The sequence below is a fragment of the Pelophylax lessonae genome (assembly GCF_965119305.1).
Source record: "Pelophylax lessonae genome assembly, chromosome: 1".
NCBI lineage: Eukaryota > Metazoa > Chordata > Amphibia > Anura > Ranidae > Pelophylax > Pelophylax lessonae.
Window position 1 is genome coordinate 334,714,742 of NC_138768.1, and position 16,482 is coordinate 334,731,223.

At 39.5% G+C, this 16,482-nt stretch overlaps 1 protein-coding gene across 1 annotated transcript in view; it reads left to right on the forward strand.

The window, feature by feature from the left end:
* Positions 1-16,482, forward strand: part of AUH (AU RNA binding methylglutaconyl-CoA hydratase) — a 445,506-nt gene that overhangs the window by 64,326 nt on the left and 364,698 nt on the right. The window contains exon 3 of the mRNA XM_082264199.1: positions 796-883. Coding sequence (XP_082120325.1) covers positions 796-883 — 88 coding nt within the window. The remainder of the gene's footprint in view (positions 1-795; positions 884-16,482) is intronic.

Sequence of the window (16,482 nt, forward strand, 5' to 3'; positions counted from 1 at the left end):
ACGTAGTTGTGAACCTGGCCTCAGAGTTAACTTTACAGAATGTTTTTAAAAAAAAAAAACCACAACAAAAAAGGTGCTTACACCGTTTCTACCAGGTTATTGTTTGTGATCTAATAGAGGAGATTTGACTTTATGTCCTACTTCTGTGAAGAAATGGGGATTACGGGTTGTCACTGGGCCAGGAAGACATGGATAAGAAAAACTTTGATAGTCTTTGTTTTGTCTGTGTCCTAACATGATGTAAGGGGCATTCTAACAAGAAAGATCAGACTGTAATGACAAAAACTTTTTTCTGCTCTATCCAAACTAAAATATTTATTTTTTTATTTGAGTTGGGCAAACATCAGTATTCTTTTCTATTTTAGTTACTCATGAATTGGAATATTTTGTAAAGGAAAGTATTTGTTTCTTGTTATATATTGATAGGCAGTCTCAAGACACTGTATCTCCAAAGTGTCAATCTTCTTGTTGTTATTATTCAGCTGTTTTAAGAATAAAGGGATATTCTCATCTGATTCATGCATGTAACCAAATCTGAAAATATGGAGAATAATCTTCCCAACAGCATGGAAAAAACATGGCTTGGAAAACCTTACCAAGTGGCCTGTGCAATTAAATTGCTTTTCAATTAATTTGTTTGCTACCATATTGCACGCCCAGCTGTTTCTAACATATGCACATTTAGTATACCAATTTAAATGAATAGTACATGCACTTAGGAAAAAACATTATTTAATGCATATTTTTGACAAGTGGTATATCACTATGTCAAGCTTCTGATTGTATGTTTTCCAGATGATGAAGACGGTCGATTCTTTGAAGGGCAATAACAAAGTGAGGACTGTAATCTTACGGAGTGAAGTCCCTGGAGTTTTTTGTGCAGGTATGTAATGAAAAGGCAAACCATCCATTCTGTTATGGTATGGATCTGTTGTTAACTAAAGCAGTGCCACTACACACAGGTACTACTCTTTTCCTAAATCTGAGCCCCTCAAGCTGCTCTTCTGAGGTTGTGAAGCACCTTCTGTTACCCCAGGTCACATCCTGCATCCCAACTCTCACTGCATGCCTAAGCAAGCAATATATCTGTTCTAATAATTGCAGGAGTCATATTATGCATATCAATTCATACATTCTGCAGGATTTAATGATCACCCTGGAGATCCAAAACATATTGGCAAATCCCAAAATTTTCAGAAAGCTTCTTAGAGTGTCATTGGCCTTGCTGGCAGACCTCTGCTTTCTTTATTATTAAAGGGGAACACTGAAGTATGAAATATGTGGGCAGGGGCACACAGGAAAGTGGAATGCCATGAACTATCTTGGATCGATATTTCATTTTATGCTGAAAAATGTAATTCAGTGCTGTCAGGAACATTAACCACTTGCCGACCGCCGCAAGTACATATACTGCGGCGGTCAGCCCCTCCTGGGCAAAGTGACGTATATATACGTCGCTTGCATGCGAGCCAATAGGGGGCGAGCGAGCGCCGCCGGAGGCGCGCTCCCGTCCCTGCTCGTTCACTGTCATCCCTGCGCGAGTGACCGGCGGCGTGGATGTTCGCCGGCCACCCGCGATCGTCCGCTGCAGAGGGAGAAAGGCAGGCGGCTGATGTAAACAAAGCCGCCTGTCATTCTCCCTGGTGTAACTGCAGAGATCATACGATCCTGCTATGTAGGATTGTATGTCTCTGTGGTTACATGTAAAGCCACACCCCTTTACAGTTAGAAGCATGCCCCTAGGGACACATTTAACCCCTGCATCTCCAATAAAGTTAACCCCTGCCAGTGTAATTTTTTACAGTAACAGTGCATATGTATAGCACTGATTACTGTAGTAATGTCACTGGTACCCCCAAAAGTGTCAAAAATGTTAGTCAAGGGTCCGATCTGTCCGCCGCAATGTCGCAGTCCCGCAAAAAAAATCGCAGATCGCCGCCATTACTCGTTAAAAAAAAAACAATAAAAATGACAAATCTTTCCCTTAGTAAACGCAATAACTTTTGCGCAAACCAATAAAAATACACTTATTGCAATTTTTTTTTTTTTACCAAAAATATGTAGCAGAAAACAAATTGGCCTAAAATGTTAAAAAATTTAGATTTTTACATTTTTTTGATTACTTTTTTGTTTATAGCGCAAAAAGTAAAGATCGCACAGGTGATCAAATACCATCAAAAGAAAGCTCTGTTTGTGGGGGAAAAAATGACGTCAATTCCATTTGGATACAGCGTCGCACAACCGTGCAGTTGTCTGTTAAAATCACGCAGTGCCGAATCGCAAAATAGCCCCTGGTCTTTGAGCAGCCATATCCTCCGGGGCTTAAGTGGTTAACAAATTTCTGTCCTGAAAAAAAAAAAACAAAAAAAATTGCTGCTGGTAAAAAGGTAGAGGTACCTACAGTCATGCAACAACTTACCAAAAGTTACTGTCATGACCAAATGTCAGGATATTCAGACATAGAATGCTCCAACACTTTAGAGTTTGCCACTAAGCTCTGCCCCCAAACATTCCTATTGGCCCATCACAATAATGGACAGCCTTATCGGCCCGGTTATCCTGGAGACTTTAAATATTGGTGAAAGGGTTTCGATTTCAATCGTTTGTTTCAATTTTCAATTCGTCAAAGATCAGCAAATTAAGTACAAACAAAATCTCTCAGATACAAAAAGGCACATGAGTCATCCACAAGTATAGTTGAGAACAAGTGTCAAGAGTAGTCATGTAAAATATACACCAGTATAACTACAAAAAAAGGTTTGGTCAGTTTTCACCAGGCAGAAATTCCCCTTACCGTAGGGTTTTCATGTGGATTTATAAGCTGAACAATCAATAATAACCATATTGAAAAAAGTGCAATTTTTCCTTCCTTATATGGGGTCCAAATAGGCACAGTTAGCATCGGATTTAAAAAAAAAAAAAAAAAGTGGTGGGATTGGAAAACCTTGTAGTCTTATTCGGAATATCTGAGCGCATAACATAAGCAACAAATAAAGAGAAGAAGTGAGGAAGCGTTGCCAACGTCAGCAAGGAAAGGAAAGATGGCTGCCCCAGGACACATTAGTCCATTGAATGATATTTGATCTATGGATCCCACATCTTGTCAAATTTCATGGTGATGTTTTGCAGGTAGCTTGCGTTTGACATAAGCAGTTTTCACAAACTGCTTCCAATGTTTCGCTATAGTTATCCTGGCCACTAAAGCTATATACGAGATCAATGGATTGGAGTTATTTGGGACCTCAGGAGGTAGTTTCTGAAATAAAGCTAGTTTAGGAGATCTACAAATATGTACCTTTGTTTAAGAACAGATAAGATTTTAAATTCTGATCTAAAATCTGTGTACTTTGGGGCATTGTCACCAAACATGATACATGGTCCCACTAGAAAGGGTTTATATATTGAAGCCAAACCTTTTATATATAGAAGTCTCAGGATTCACTTTCCCAGGTGGAGGATATTATTGGTGCTCCTTTTACCTATTCCTGTAACTTGGAAATTAAATGGTGAAGCAGCTAAGGTGGACTGTTTTTTCTGCACTCCAAATATGCTTTGAATACTGCTACAGGGGCTCGGCCGCTGCAGTACTTTCTAATAGCACAGTCTGGAATGGCGTTTGACTGTTATCAGCGTTTGTTGTGTGACATTTTTGATTGACGGCTGAGTCATAATATAGAGACTTTTTAAATGCTAATTTTTATATACGGTTTGCTTTCTTAACTGTTTACTAAAATACAATCTATGATTGTAGGTTTTATTACTGTATTAAATTAATACAAATGCGTAATTATGATGGATCTATGATATATTTACAAATAATTTTTTTCTGGTCTGTTAGTGCTTTTGTTGTTAAATCATTGTTTTTCTTGAGATATTCAATATGTTTTCTTTGTTGTCTGGTTTTAGATAATATTCAACGATTTCCTCCTTACTCTTTTTTTTTTCCTTTCTTTCTTTAAATGGACCCTCCCTTTATTTCAATTTTGACCCTAGAACCTTTACTTTGTATGGTCCGTACTAACCAGTATATTTCAGTCTACAACATATCGTTGGCTGCCCATAAAATTGTGCAATGGTGCTGCAATGGCGCTATTAAACAATGGGTTTCCTTGGAGCTTGAGGATTCCCCTATTCCAGTCCTGGTTCTGCCATGGCTGTCTTTGTCAATATCCCAAGAGTTCCTGGTGCAGCTGATGCCAGGGAGTACTATTAGGATTTCTAGGAAAATGGTTTACTCCATCAGTATATCCCCCTCTCATTTGCCCTTAATCCCAGTAATTGGAAGTCATAACTTTACTCCTGGTTGTGCCAATAGGAATCGTCTGTGACTTTCAACACTCGGCTTTTTGATTTCTTGTATCAGTATTTAGTACCCACTCAAGTAGACCTCATCTGCTTTTTCAACCCTTTTTTACATTTTTGGAGCAGATTACAGTTCGCACAGTGTAAAAAGTGTGAATGGGACAAAATTGAAAGTTCTTAATGTATTTTCTCTTCTGAATGAAAGTTGTTAGGCTATTGTTTTAGACTATATTTGGTTGAATATTGTTAGTCTATTGTTTTTAGGCTATTTTACTCATCTGGTCAAATGTTGTGAGGCTATTGGTATAGGCTATTTTTTGGTTAAATGTTGTTAGGCTATTGGTATAGGCTATTTTTGGTTAAATGTTGTTAGGCTATTGTTTTAGGCTATTTTCTCTTAGGATTGAATGTTCCTAGAGTTTTAGAGAATATTACACTCACCCTGTGGAAGACACCTGAAATATCAGAAAATAACATTTTGCGCATATTAAAACTATTTGCAAGGGTGTTGTTTGCAAATACTAATACATTTGCAAAGTATTTTTTTTTTTTTTATAACTAGACCCCCAAGTGTTCCTACTGAAAAACTACCCTTCTATTCCTCTTCTGGTTACAATTCAAAATTTGGGATTTTTTACCATTCTTTTGCTTACAGTAACAAATGTCACTAGAACATGAATCTCCCTAATGAGGTCACAGACAACAATAACAACTTAATGCCTCACTATCCAAGACGAGCACTATTTTCTGTTTTGAAATTCTCGTAATGTTTGTATTTATTTTTTTTGTGAAGAAGGTTAACCTATTCTTCTCATTGGCGTGTTTTTAAAATCTCCCTGCTCACCGCATGTTTGGTTGAGTTTCTGGTCCAACACACCTTACTTAGGGGATGAATGGTAAAGCATGTAGAATGAGTCTAAAACAAATGGTCGCATGAAGAACTCCGAGGTGTAAATGTTTTTTTTTCCTGGCCATGTCACATCACTATTGCTAACCATAAACATATCATAGGGGTGGGCAATTTCCTAGTTTAATTAGCATCCTGGCTGGCATAGGTTTTGCTGAGACATGCTGGACCAGATGCTGGACAAACCTGGAGTATAGGACTTTAGATCTTGTTCTCTAGTGTCCTATGTTTGCTACTGTTTCCTAGTAAAATTTTAAGTGTTTGTCTTAAAAAAAAAAAAAAAAAAAAAAAGCAGAGCCCTGACACTGTGGTAAATTTTCATCCCTCCGTCAACTGCTGCTATCTGCAGCTCTCCTGTGTCTCCCTCTGTCCTCCTCCCCCCCTCCCTGCCTGTCAGCTCTATCCACTCCACAGTCATCCCCTCCTAATGCTTTCATAATACAACAACCTTGCAACAATCCCCTCTGCTATATTGAATAACGTCCCTAGTGCATTCGTTTTTTTTGAAAAAATGCCACTGTGTACCTGATTTCCGAGCGCGGATCGGCGCTCACCTGACCGGCAGCCTCTCTCCTCTCCTCCTCTCCTCTCCTCCTCCTAGCTAACATCAGCAAGGGTTTCTAAGCCCCACCTGCATTGCGGTCAGCTTGAGAGAGGAGAGAGGTGGCCAGTCACGTGAGTGCCGAATAGCACTCAGAAATAAGGTACACAGCGGCATTTAAAAAAAAAAAAAGCTAGATGGCGGTCATTCATTGAGTGAAAATTCCACAAAGCAGAAAGGAGAACTTTAATGACCTCATTTCAGTATACAAAATGGTATCTGCAAGCCTCTATTACAAACACTTTGGGCAGACTGAAGGTCTAAGACATACAAGGATCCACATCAGTCTCATGGAACGCAACTTAACCCTTCTTCCCTCACTTCAATCTGATTCTCATGGTCGTATTCCAAATCTCTCCCCCTATACCTCCCTATATCCTCTTTCCTTCCCCACCCCCTTACCACCCCAACACCACTATTATAGCTTATGTCAGGTTACGTGGCCAGTACAGAGTCATCCGAATCTGTCTTTTTGATGTTTATTGGTTGATGTTCTCCTCCCGTCCCATGCGAGAATGTTTCAACCCCTTTTCCCCCCTTTGCTACTTTTCTTCCCCGAGGTCCTGTAGTTTGTATTTACCGTTTATGCCCTCATATATGTGAACTTTTGGACCCACAAAGTTTAAAAATGCCTCATGATTTTGTGGTAAAACGTACACCCTATTGTTGCCTTACTGTATTGTTCACTTTGTTTGTACACCATGTTGTTTTTCAATAAAAATATATAAAAAAAAAAAAAATGCACTGGGGAAATTATTTAACATCCCAGAATAGATTGTTGAATGGCTTAACAACCACTTTAAAGCCTTTTTTTGTGTACAGACATCTGTCATTATCCACAACCAAATTTGCTCTGTATTAATTTAGTAAATGTAATAGAAAGTAGGGCAACTGGTGGAAACACTTTATAGGGAAAAAGTTTCTGGGATAGTTGAACTCTGCAGAACTAAAGGAAAACTGGCCAAAGGCCAAATGTAGTAATATATTGTATAACTGCTCTCTTAAAGGCCAAGTTCACATTTTGGGAAAAAATAGCAAATTCACATATTTTTGCAGATCTAAAACGTGCATTTTTTATTTATAGCTGCAGGAGCCTGGAAAGGGTCAGGCTCTTGCAGACAAGCCATGCAGCTTTCAGCCCATACCTCTGTATGAGCTGTCATTTTGAAAGCTGCAGGGCTTGTGAAAGAACTATGATATGAGTGTGCTCATCACCCTCACAGTTCACTGAGAACTACAAGTTTTTTTCAGCCATGTAAGACAGTACTTGTAGTTCTTTCATTCACAGATTTTTGTGAATGATTGATACGACTATGCAGGCGGAGCCCCACTGTTTTCAAAATGTGACTGTGGGTGCGGGAAGAGCATCCCCCACCCAGTGTCGCCGGGGTGCACTGGAGCATGTTACACGTTCCATTCTAAATATGGGTGTCATGTCTAATATTCTCCAAATCTTCTCCTTTAAATTTTTATTGTAATGGAGCGTTATCTCTCAAGGATTACTTTCTTGAATATTTACATTTTGTGAATTTTCTGTCAGAACAGAAGGGCCATGCTGAGTACCACACTATACTGTACAGCCTTTATGTCTTCAGCCCGGTCAGTGCTGATGACAGATATGATCTCATTCTCATAAGCGTACAGATCCCTACACCCGTGTGAAGGGCCTTCCTCCCCCGCACAGATGTTCCATGCAGCCCTGTGCAGGCAGCAAATCAATGACAGAAGACAGCCTGTCATTGATTTGAACAGGCCATCTGCCAGGCCGCAACACCTGTGCATCCTGCGTGCATGAGAACAGCCCTTCACACGGGTGTACCAATCAGTTCACTTGTGTGAATGAGGCTAAATCTGTTTTAACATAAGTGCTATCATGATTATATAATTAAAACCTCAAGGGCCAGTTCACACTGGTGTGACATGAGAACCCTGCAAATCCACTAAGGGTTCCCGCATCACACCCGACTCGCAGGCAGTTCACACCTCCATATGCGAACTGCTGGGAGTGTCAATACAAAGTTAATGACACCCCCAGATTAGTTTGCATATCACAGTGCAAACTGTTAATTCGTACAGGAATCGGATCGCATGGGTGTGAACACCCAAAGCAATGCAAATTCAGTCATACAATCTGTATGGCTGAATTTACATAGCAAAGACATCACATGTGATTTGCATACCAGTGCGGTGCAAATCACAGCAGTGCAGTGCGAATCACATGCAATGTATTCCATTGCACCAGTGTGAACCGGCCCTAAAACGTTGTTAATTGACCGGTTTTTACTTTTCTCCAGCATCCATTGGTGCCTTACAGCCTCAGACTGAACCGCATTTCTGATTTGACATTTTTGATGTGTGAATGCTTAACAAAAGATTGTATTTTGATCCAGTGTTATGATGATATTTTCCCTTGATATTTTTCCTCAGGATGGTCAATTATAATTTTTATTGTTCAAGCAATTTTGCCTTTAAGCCTATTTAATAGAATTCAAAGTAATTACAAATTGCCCTTATGTTAGAGCCTGCTTTCTAACTTACCAAGATGATATGACTGGTTAATTAGGCCAGATGCCCAATGTTTCCATTCTGTGACAAGGAATCTGATGTGGAGAAATTAGCATGCTTCATCTGCAACATTCTCAAATTATTTCTGATGAGTTTGTCAGTTAACCATATGACAGCATAATTTGACAAGGAGATTTTCATTTTTTTTAATGTGTCATTTGATTCTGCTAGTTGAACTGAAATAGCGCTTAAGCCCAAATAAATTTTAACACTAGGTTAATGAGAGTACTGCCGAGTAGAGTGATAAACATAGCTTTATGAAGGATGTCTAAATTATTTATATTATGGCAGCTGCGGTTGTTGTAAGGAATTTTCTGACTTGTTGAAGTGCCTCTTAAGGCCATACGGAACTGACTGCAGAAATGGGTATGAGCCTGCAATCGAGTTATATTTGTCTCTTTAATAAGCATCATTGGTTAGGCATTTGGGGAAACTTTATCTATGACTATTTCTGGCTGGATTTCAACTGATTCTTTCTGCAGTAAATATGCAGAACTCTGGCCTAACACAATTTTAACAATTTTTTTTTAAAATAGAAAATCATCTATTACGTGAATTTTATATTAGTTAAGTTACATTTTAGGCGACAATGGAGGATTACAAAGATTTGGCAGAAATATTTAATATACAGTCAGGTCCATAAATATTGGGACATCGACACAATTCTAATCTTTTTGGCGCTATACACCACCACAATGGATTTGAAATTAAACAAACAAGATGTGCTTTAACTGCAGACTTTCAGCTTTAATTTGAGGGTATTTACATCCAAATCAGGTGAACGGTGTAGGAATTACAACAGTTTGTATATGTGCCTCCCACTTTTTAAGGGACCAAAAGTAATGGGACAGATTAACAATCATAAATCAAACTTTCAGTTTTTTAATACTTGGTTGCAAATCCTTCGCAGTCAATTGCAGCCTGAAATCTGGAATGCATAGACATCACCAGACGCTGGGTTTCATCCCTGGTGATGCTCTGCCAGGCCTCTACTGCAACTGTCTTCAGTTCCTGCTTGTTCTTGGGGCATTTTGCCTTCAGTTTTGTCTTCAGCAAGTGAAATGCATGCTCAATTGGATTCAGGTCAGGTGATTGACTTGGCCATTTCATAACATTCCACTTCTTTCCTTTAAACTCTTTGGTTGCTTTCGCAGTATGCTTCGCGTCATTGTCCATCTGCACTGTGAAGCGCCGTCCAATGAGTTCTGAAGTATTTGGCTGAATATGAGCAGATAATATTGCTCATATTCAACAAAAATATGTTGCTGTATACCTTATTTTATAGCGCCTCTCAGCGTTCACGTGACTGCCGCTCTCCTCTCCTGATATGAGAAGTACAGGGGGGAGGGGATGAGAATCCCCCACTGACGTCAGATGGGAGGAAGGAAGAGTGGCGGGCAGTTGGTCACGTTGGCGCCGAGCGGTACTCTTAAATAAGGCATACAGCAACATATTTTTTAAAGCACATACACTGGGGCACATAACATTTTGCAACAAAGGGGAATCTATAAAGTACACAGTTATTTCAGCAGCAGAAGGGGAGGGGCAAGCATTGACACAAAGCTGACAGGCAGGGAGGGGGGAGGGGAGAGCCTTAAACTAAGCATGGTATCGGGGGCTCAGCAGCCATGATAAACTTGGTCAGTTTACAAGAAGGAGGGCAGCACCATGCAGAATCAGCCGGGTATTTTAGATGATTGTTGTTGTTCAGTCATTTAGTCGTGACCTCGTGAACCATAGCACACCAGGCTTTTCTGTCCTCCACTGCCTCCCGTAGCTTGTTTAACTTCATGCTCATTGTTTCAATGATGCTATCTATCCATCTTGTTTTCTATCATCCTCATCTCCTTTTTTCCTACCCATGTTTCCCAGCATCAGGGTCTTCTCCAATAAGCCCTCTCTTCGCATTAGGTGGCCAAAGTATTTGAGTTTCAGCTTCATGATCTGTCTTTCCAGTAAATATTCAGGGTTGATTTCCTTCAGGATTAACTGGTTTGATCTTTTTGCCATCCAAGGGACTTTCAAGAGTCTTCTCTAACACCATAGTTCAAAAGCATCAATTCTTTGGCGTTCATCCTTCCTTATGGTCCAGGTTTCACAGTAATAGGTTACTAATGGATATACCATAGCATTGACTATACGGCACTTTGTTGGTAGGGTGATGTCTCTGCTTTTTATAATGTTGTCTATGTTTGCCATTGCTTTCCTCCCAAGAAGCAAGCGTCTCTTAATTCCATGCCTACGGTCACCGTCTGCTGTGATCTTGAAGCCTAGGAAGATAAAATCTGTCACTGTTTCCATTTCTTCTCCTTCTATTTGCCAGGGAGTGATGGGACTGGTTGCCATGACCTTTGTTTTCTTATTGGTAAATTTAAGGCCAGCTTTTGTGCTTTCCTCTTTCACCTTCATTAAGAGACTGTTTAGTTATTCTTCAATATCTGCCATTAGTGTGGTATCATCTGCATATCACAGGGATATTTCTCCCTGCGATCTTGATTCCAGCTTGTGATTCGTCAATCCTGGCATTTCGCACAATGTACTCTGCATATAGGTTAAATAGGTAAGGTGACAATAGACATCCTTGCTGCACATTCTCAATTTTGAACCAGTCAGTTGTTCCATGTCCTGTTCTAACTGTTGCTTCTTGACTTGCATACAGGTTTTTCAGAAGACGGAACAGGTGATCTGGTATTCCCATTTCTTTAAGTATTTGCCACATCTTGTTGTGATCCACACAATTGAAGGCTTTACTGTAGTCCATAAAGCAGAAGTAGACTTCATTCTGGAACTCCCTTGCATTCTCCATGATCCAGCGAATGTTGGCACTTTGATCATAGTTCCTCTGCCTCTTCGAAATCTAGCATGTACTTGTGGTAGCTCTCGGTTCACATGCTGCTGAAGCCTAGCTTGTAGAATTTATAGCATAACCTTGCTAGCATGTGAGATGAGTGTGATGGTATGGTAATTTGAACATTCTTTGGCGCTGCCCTTCTTTGGTATCGCAATGTAAACTGACCTCTTCCAGTCCTGTGGCCATTGTTGAGTTTTACAAATTTGTTGGCATATTTAGTGCAGCACATTTACAGCATTACCTTTTAGGATTTTAAATAACTCCGCTGGGATACGATCATTTCCACTAGCTTTGTTATTAGCAATGCTTTCTAAGGCCCACTTGACTTCACTCTCCGGTTCAAGGTCAGTGACTGAATCATTGTGGTTATATGGGACATTCAGATCTTTTTTTTTTTAGTTCTTTTGTGTATTCTTGCCATCTTTTCTGCTTCTGTCAGGTGCTTGCCATTTTTGTCTTATCGTGCCCATATTTTCACAAAACTCTACCTTGATATCTTCAATTTTCTTGAAAAGCTCTCTAGTCTTTCTTTTGTTTTCCTCTAATTCTTTGCATTGATTGTTTAGGAAGGTCTTTTTGTCTCTTCTTGCTATCCTCTGGAAGTCTGCATTGGGTTTTTTTTTTTTACCCTTTCTCCATTGCCTTTTGCCTTCCTTCTTTGTTCAGCTATTTGTATGGCCTCATCAGATAGCCACTTTGCTTTCTTGCATTTCTTCTTCTTTGGGATGATTTTCATTGCTGCGACTTGTACGATTTTACACACTTCCTTCCACAGTTCCTCAGGCACTCTGTCTATTTGTTCTAATCCCTTAAATCTGTTTATCACCTCCACTGAGTATTCACAAGGGATCTGATTTAGATCATATTTGAAATGTATAGTGGCGTTTCCCATTTTCTTTAATTTAAGCCTGAATTTTGCCTTAAGCTCATGGCCTGAGCTCCATGTGTAGGGTGGCCTCTTTAGTTGTTGGAAAAGAGTGTTATTACCAGTGTGTTTTCTTGACAAAATTCTATTAGCCTTTGTCCTGTTTCATTTTGTACTCCAGGGCCATACTTACCTGTTATTTCGAATATGCTTTGACTTCCTTCCTCAGCATTCTAATCTCCCATTATGAGAAAGATATCGTTTTTTGGAGTTAGTTCTAAAGGTTGTTGTAGATCTCCATAAAATCAGTCAACGTCAGCTTCTTCAGCATCCGAGGTTGGTGTATAAACCTGGAATATTGTGATGTTGAGTGGTTTGCCTTGGATACGGACTGAGATCACCCTGTCGTTTTTGGGATTGTTCCACAGTACTGCTTTCCTCACTCTTTTGTTGACTATGAGGGCTACACCATTTCTACTGAGAGATTCTTGTCAACAGTAGTAGCTATAGTAGTCATCTGAGTTCAGTTCTCATATTCCAGTCCATTTTTAGTTCAATAATTCCCAAGATATTGATGTTTAATCTTGCCATCTCCTGTTTGACCACATCCAGCTTACCCTGATTCATTGATCTTACATTCCAGGTTCCTATGCAGTATTCTTCTTTACATCATCAGACTTTCCTTTCACTCCTACTATCCACAGCTGAGAGTCCTTGCGGCTTTGGCCCAGCCATTTCATTAGTTCTGGAGCTTGAAATTGCCCTCTGCTCTTCCCCAGTAGCACATTGGACACCTTTCCAGTCTGCGGGACCCATCTTCCAGTGTCCTATCTGCTAGCCATGGTAAGGATACTGGAGTGGGTTGCTATTTCCTTCTCCAGTGGATCACGTTTTGTTAGAATTCTCTGCTATGACCTGTCCGTCTTGGCTGAGCCTACACGGCATAGCTCGTAGCTTCATTGATTTATGCAACTCCCTTCGCCACAGCAAGGCAATGATCCATTAAGGAGATTTTAGATAGATAGATACAAAGGGCCAAATTACACAACAAAAGCACTGTGCTGTTATTCATGCTTTGAAGGAACAGGATCCATTTTTTTAGGGTTACAACCTCTTTAAACCTTTAGTATGATGTTATGAAAAGTTTGTTTCCTGAAAGCAAAATGTTTTGCCATCCAAAGCAACCATTTAGTTTCCCACAGTGTTTTTCACATTCTAGCTTTAAAGGTAAGCTGATTATGGGTAAGAAATATTACATTAGTACATTTTTTCATATATCAGATTAGAAGCTATTATATGGCAAAGTGTTTTATGAAAAAAAGGAAAAAAATCTCGGCATCTAAAGGGAAAGACGTTTTTATTAAAGAGCTTCCCAGAATACAAAATGTAGGCTCATTCTCCAGACTTATGAGAACATATAGTTTCATTATAATTTGCTGTTAGCTTCTTGTCGGCCATAATTCAGGATATTCTGTAAAGTACTACCCTGATTGCAACATCAGCCTGATGGCTGTTTTTATGTTTATCTGTCTGGAGCATGTTTTGACCTTTTTGCCCACGGTACAGTTTGTTAGATCTCTGCCTGTCTAACTTTGACTTAAGTTCAGATTTCTTTCTTGTTTACAAGTTTGTACTTTTTCTTCTTGTCCAGTTTTGAAAGTGGAGCAAACCTAAGGATTAGGGCCTGAGAGTGTTACACTTCAAGGCAAAACCTTGCAAAGATCACTGTTAAAAACTGTAAAATTCTTAGGCAGTCTTCTGGAAAGAACACAATTCTACCATAAAGAGGATAGACCTCTGACTGGTATGCTTTAAGATGAACAAGCACACTACTTTCAAAATGAATAGTCCCATCTCGTAGTGTTCACTTCTTTATAAAGTGTGGTCAGCTTTGGACTTAATTTTGCTAATTTCTATGATTGGATGAAAGCTGACTTATGCCTTGTACACACGCAATGATTGTTGGCCGTGAATTTTCGGCCAACGTCCGATCGGCCGATTTTCGGCTTGTTAGTATGATGCTTCCGACAACCGACTGCGACTTTTCGGCCGAACAAAATCTGGTGTGCATGCTATAAAATTTTTGTTGGCCGTCAACAGAACGGCCGATTTTCCGTCAGTCAGTACAGATTTCGGCAGACATAAATCAGATGAGCAAGACTGGGCATGCTCAGAGAAGAAAAAACACACGGAAAGTAAACCAGCACATGACATCACTTCTGAAGTTGGTTGTTGTTGGCCGAGAAAATTTGTGTGCAGTCTAGAGCACATTTCAACCAACACAACAACACTGGACAAAAGACGGCCGATCGGTCGGCCGATAATCGTTGCGTGTGTACGAGGCATTAGACTAAGAGAGGTTCATTCTTACACTGCACTTTAGTCACGTGTTACTATGTGCATAGAATAAGCATGTTTGCAAACATAAGAAAGAAGAGCACACACATTGCATGGTAAATCAGTACAGTTATGGTAAATCCAAGAGTAAAGAGTAAAATATAAAGTATGTTTGTCTACATAGCTTTTAATTTGTAATTTTCAGGACTCTAGCCTTCTTTGAAAATGAAGTATGTAATGTCATTCCTGCTGATGCATATCATGCAAAATTGGCAGAACTCTATAGCCAGTATTCTCTTCTGCTGCAGATTCAATGGCTACTAGAACGTAGAGCCTTCATAGATATCTGAGGGTAGTTTAGTGTAGAGAAACTATCTAACTTTAGCCATGTGCAATTGGCAGTGGTTTCCTTTACACAAATAAATAATTTAGCCATCTCACCTTTTACGTTTTAGGCTATAGACAACTGTATAGACACTTCTGGTGCCAGCTTATCAGGAAGAAACAATATCAAAGTTTTCCAGCTTGTCTGACCTATTCCCCCCCAAAAAGACCTTGTCCTTCAGTGTCTGCTACAGTCTCCAGATTGTCTCCAGGGTGACAACAGTCTAGAGTCTTGTTGTCTAGTGTCTATAGGGGTCTTTGGTTTGAACTCTTGTTTGTCACAAGTAAATGGCAAGATTTTACATTTTATTTTGTCTGTATCAAAACTGGTGGCTAAAGTGGGGTACACACTAGTAGAAAATCTGCCGAAAATTCTCTTCCGAGGTAAAATCGTATGATTTCTGGCTAGTGTGTACACAACTTTCAGCAGCCGATGCCGACATTTTCAACGAAAAAAAAACAGAAGGACAAACACCAAAATCTTTATCGTCCGTCACCAGACGAACAATTTTTGTTTAATGTGTATGCAGTACGTCTGCGAAAAATCGGATGGGAAAGGCCGCGCATGATCTGAAGTTGCTGACTACCCGGAAGTCTAGGAACAAATGTCCCAAAAAAAAAAAAAAATAAATTGTACGAGAAATTTTGTGAACATTTATGCACTGTCAACTAAAAACGGTTATGAACGCTGAGCAAGAGAGAGAAAAATCGGATGATATTTCGTCCGATTTCCGTCAAGTGTGAACGGGCCTTAAGGTTGTGATTTAATTTAAAGACTCTCTGGAAGGATTTATTGGATGGATGATGGTGAATGAGAAAATGATTCTGCTGTCTTTTGTGAGAAAATAACATTTCTGAGAGGTTGCGCATAATGGATCTCTTTTTTTAATACAAACGTTTTTTTATTAGGTTTTAACCACTTGCCGACCGCCGCAAGTAGATATACTGCGGCGGTCAGCCCCTCACAGGCAAAGTGACGTGTATATATACCTCACTAGCCTGTGAGGCTCTGGGGAGCGAGCGCTCGCCGTCACGGACCCCCCCCGCGCATGTGACCAGCGGACCCGATGTCTTTTTATATTGAAGGTGAGCGCGCATTTTAGCCACACACTTTGGTGGAAGATAATTCACCCATTTTTTTGTTTTTGTTTTGTGGGACACTGCACAGTGTTTTTTTTTTTTTTTTTTTACAGAGGTGTTATTGTTTTTTTTCACCTGATATCGCTTCACTTGCATAATTGCAATGCATTGATTGATGAACCTTCTAGGTCACTTATCTTAAAGATAATTTACTTTTCTTGACAAAGTTACACTATATGCTCTTTATTTTTTATTTATATATCTGGGGAAAATACGCTGAGAGGAGAAGTCTCCCCACTCAGAGGAATTTTATCACAGTTTGCATTGACTCTAATTGTTAGAGGTTAGAGCACCAGATTATCCAATCGATGAGTGGATGAACCTTTCACAGACTTTTTTTCTGGCACTTTCCTTTTTGGACTTTCAATATTATATATTTATATTTTTATCTCTGAACTTTCATTTTTCAATTTGTTTTTTTTTTGCACTTTTTGGCATCGGTTTCCACGTTTAGAAATTCACTATAATTGGGAAGATTTTTTATTATATATTTGTGCTCTATATTTATTCAGCATTTGATTTTTACTTGC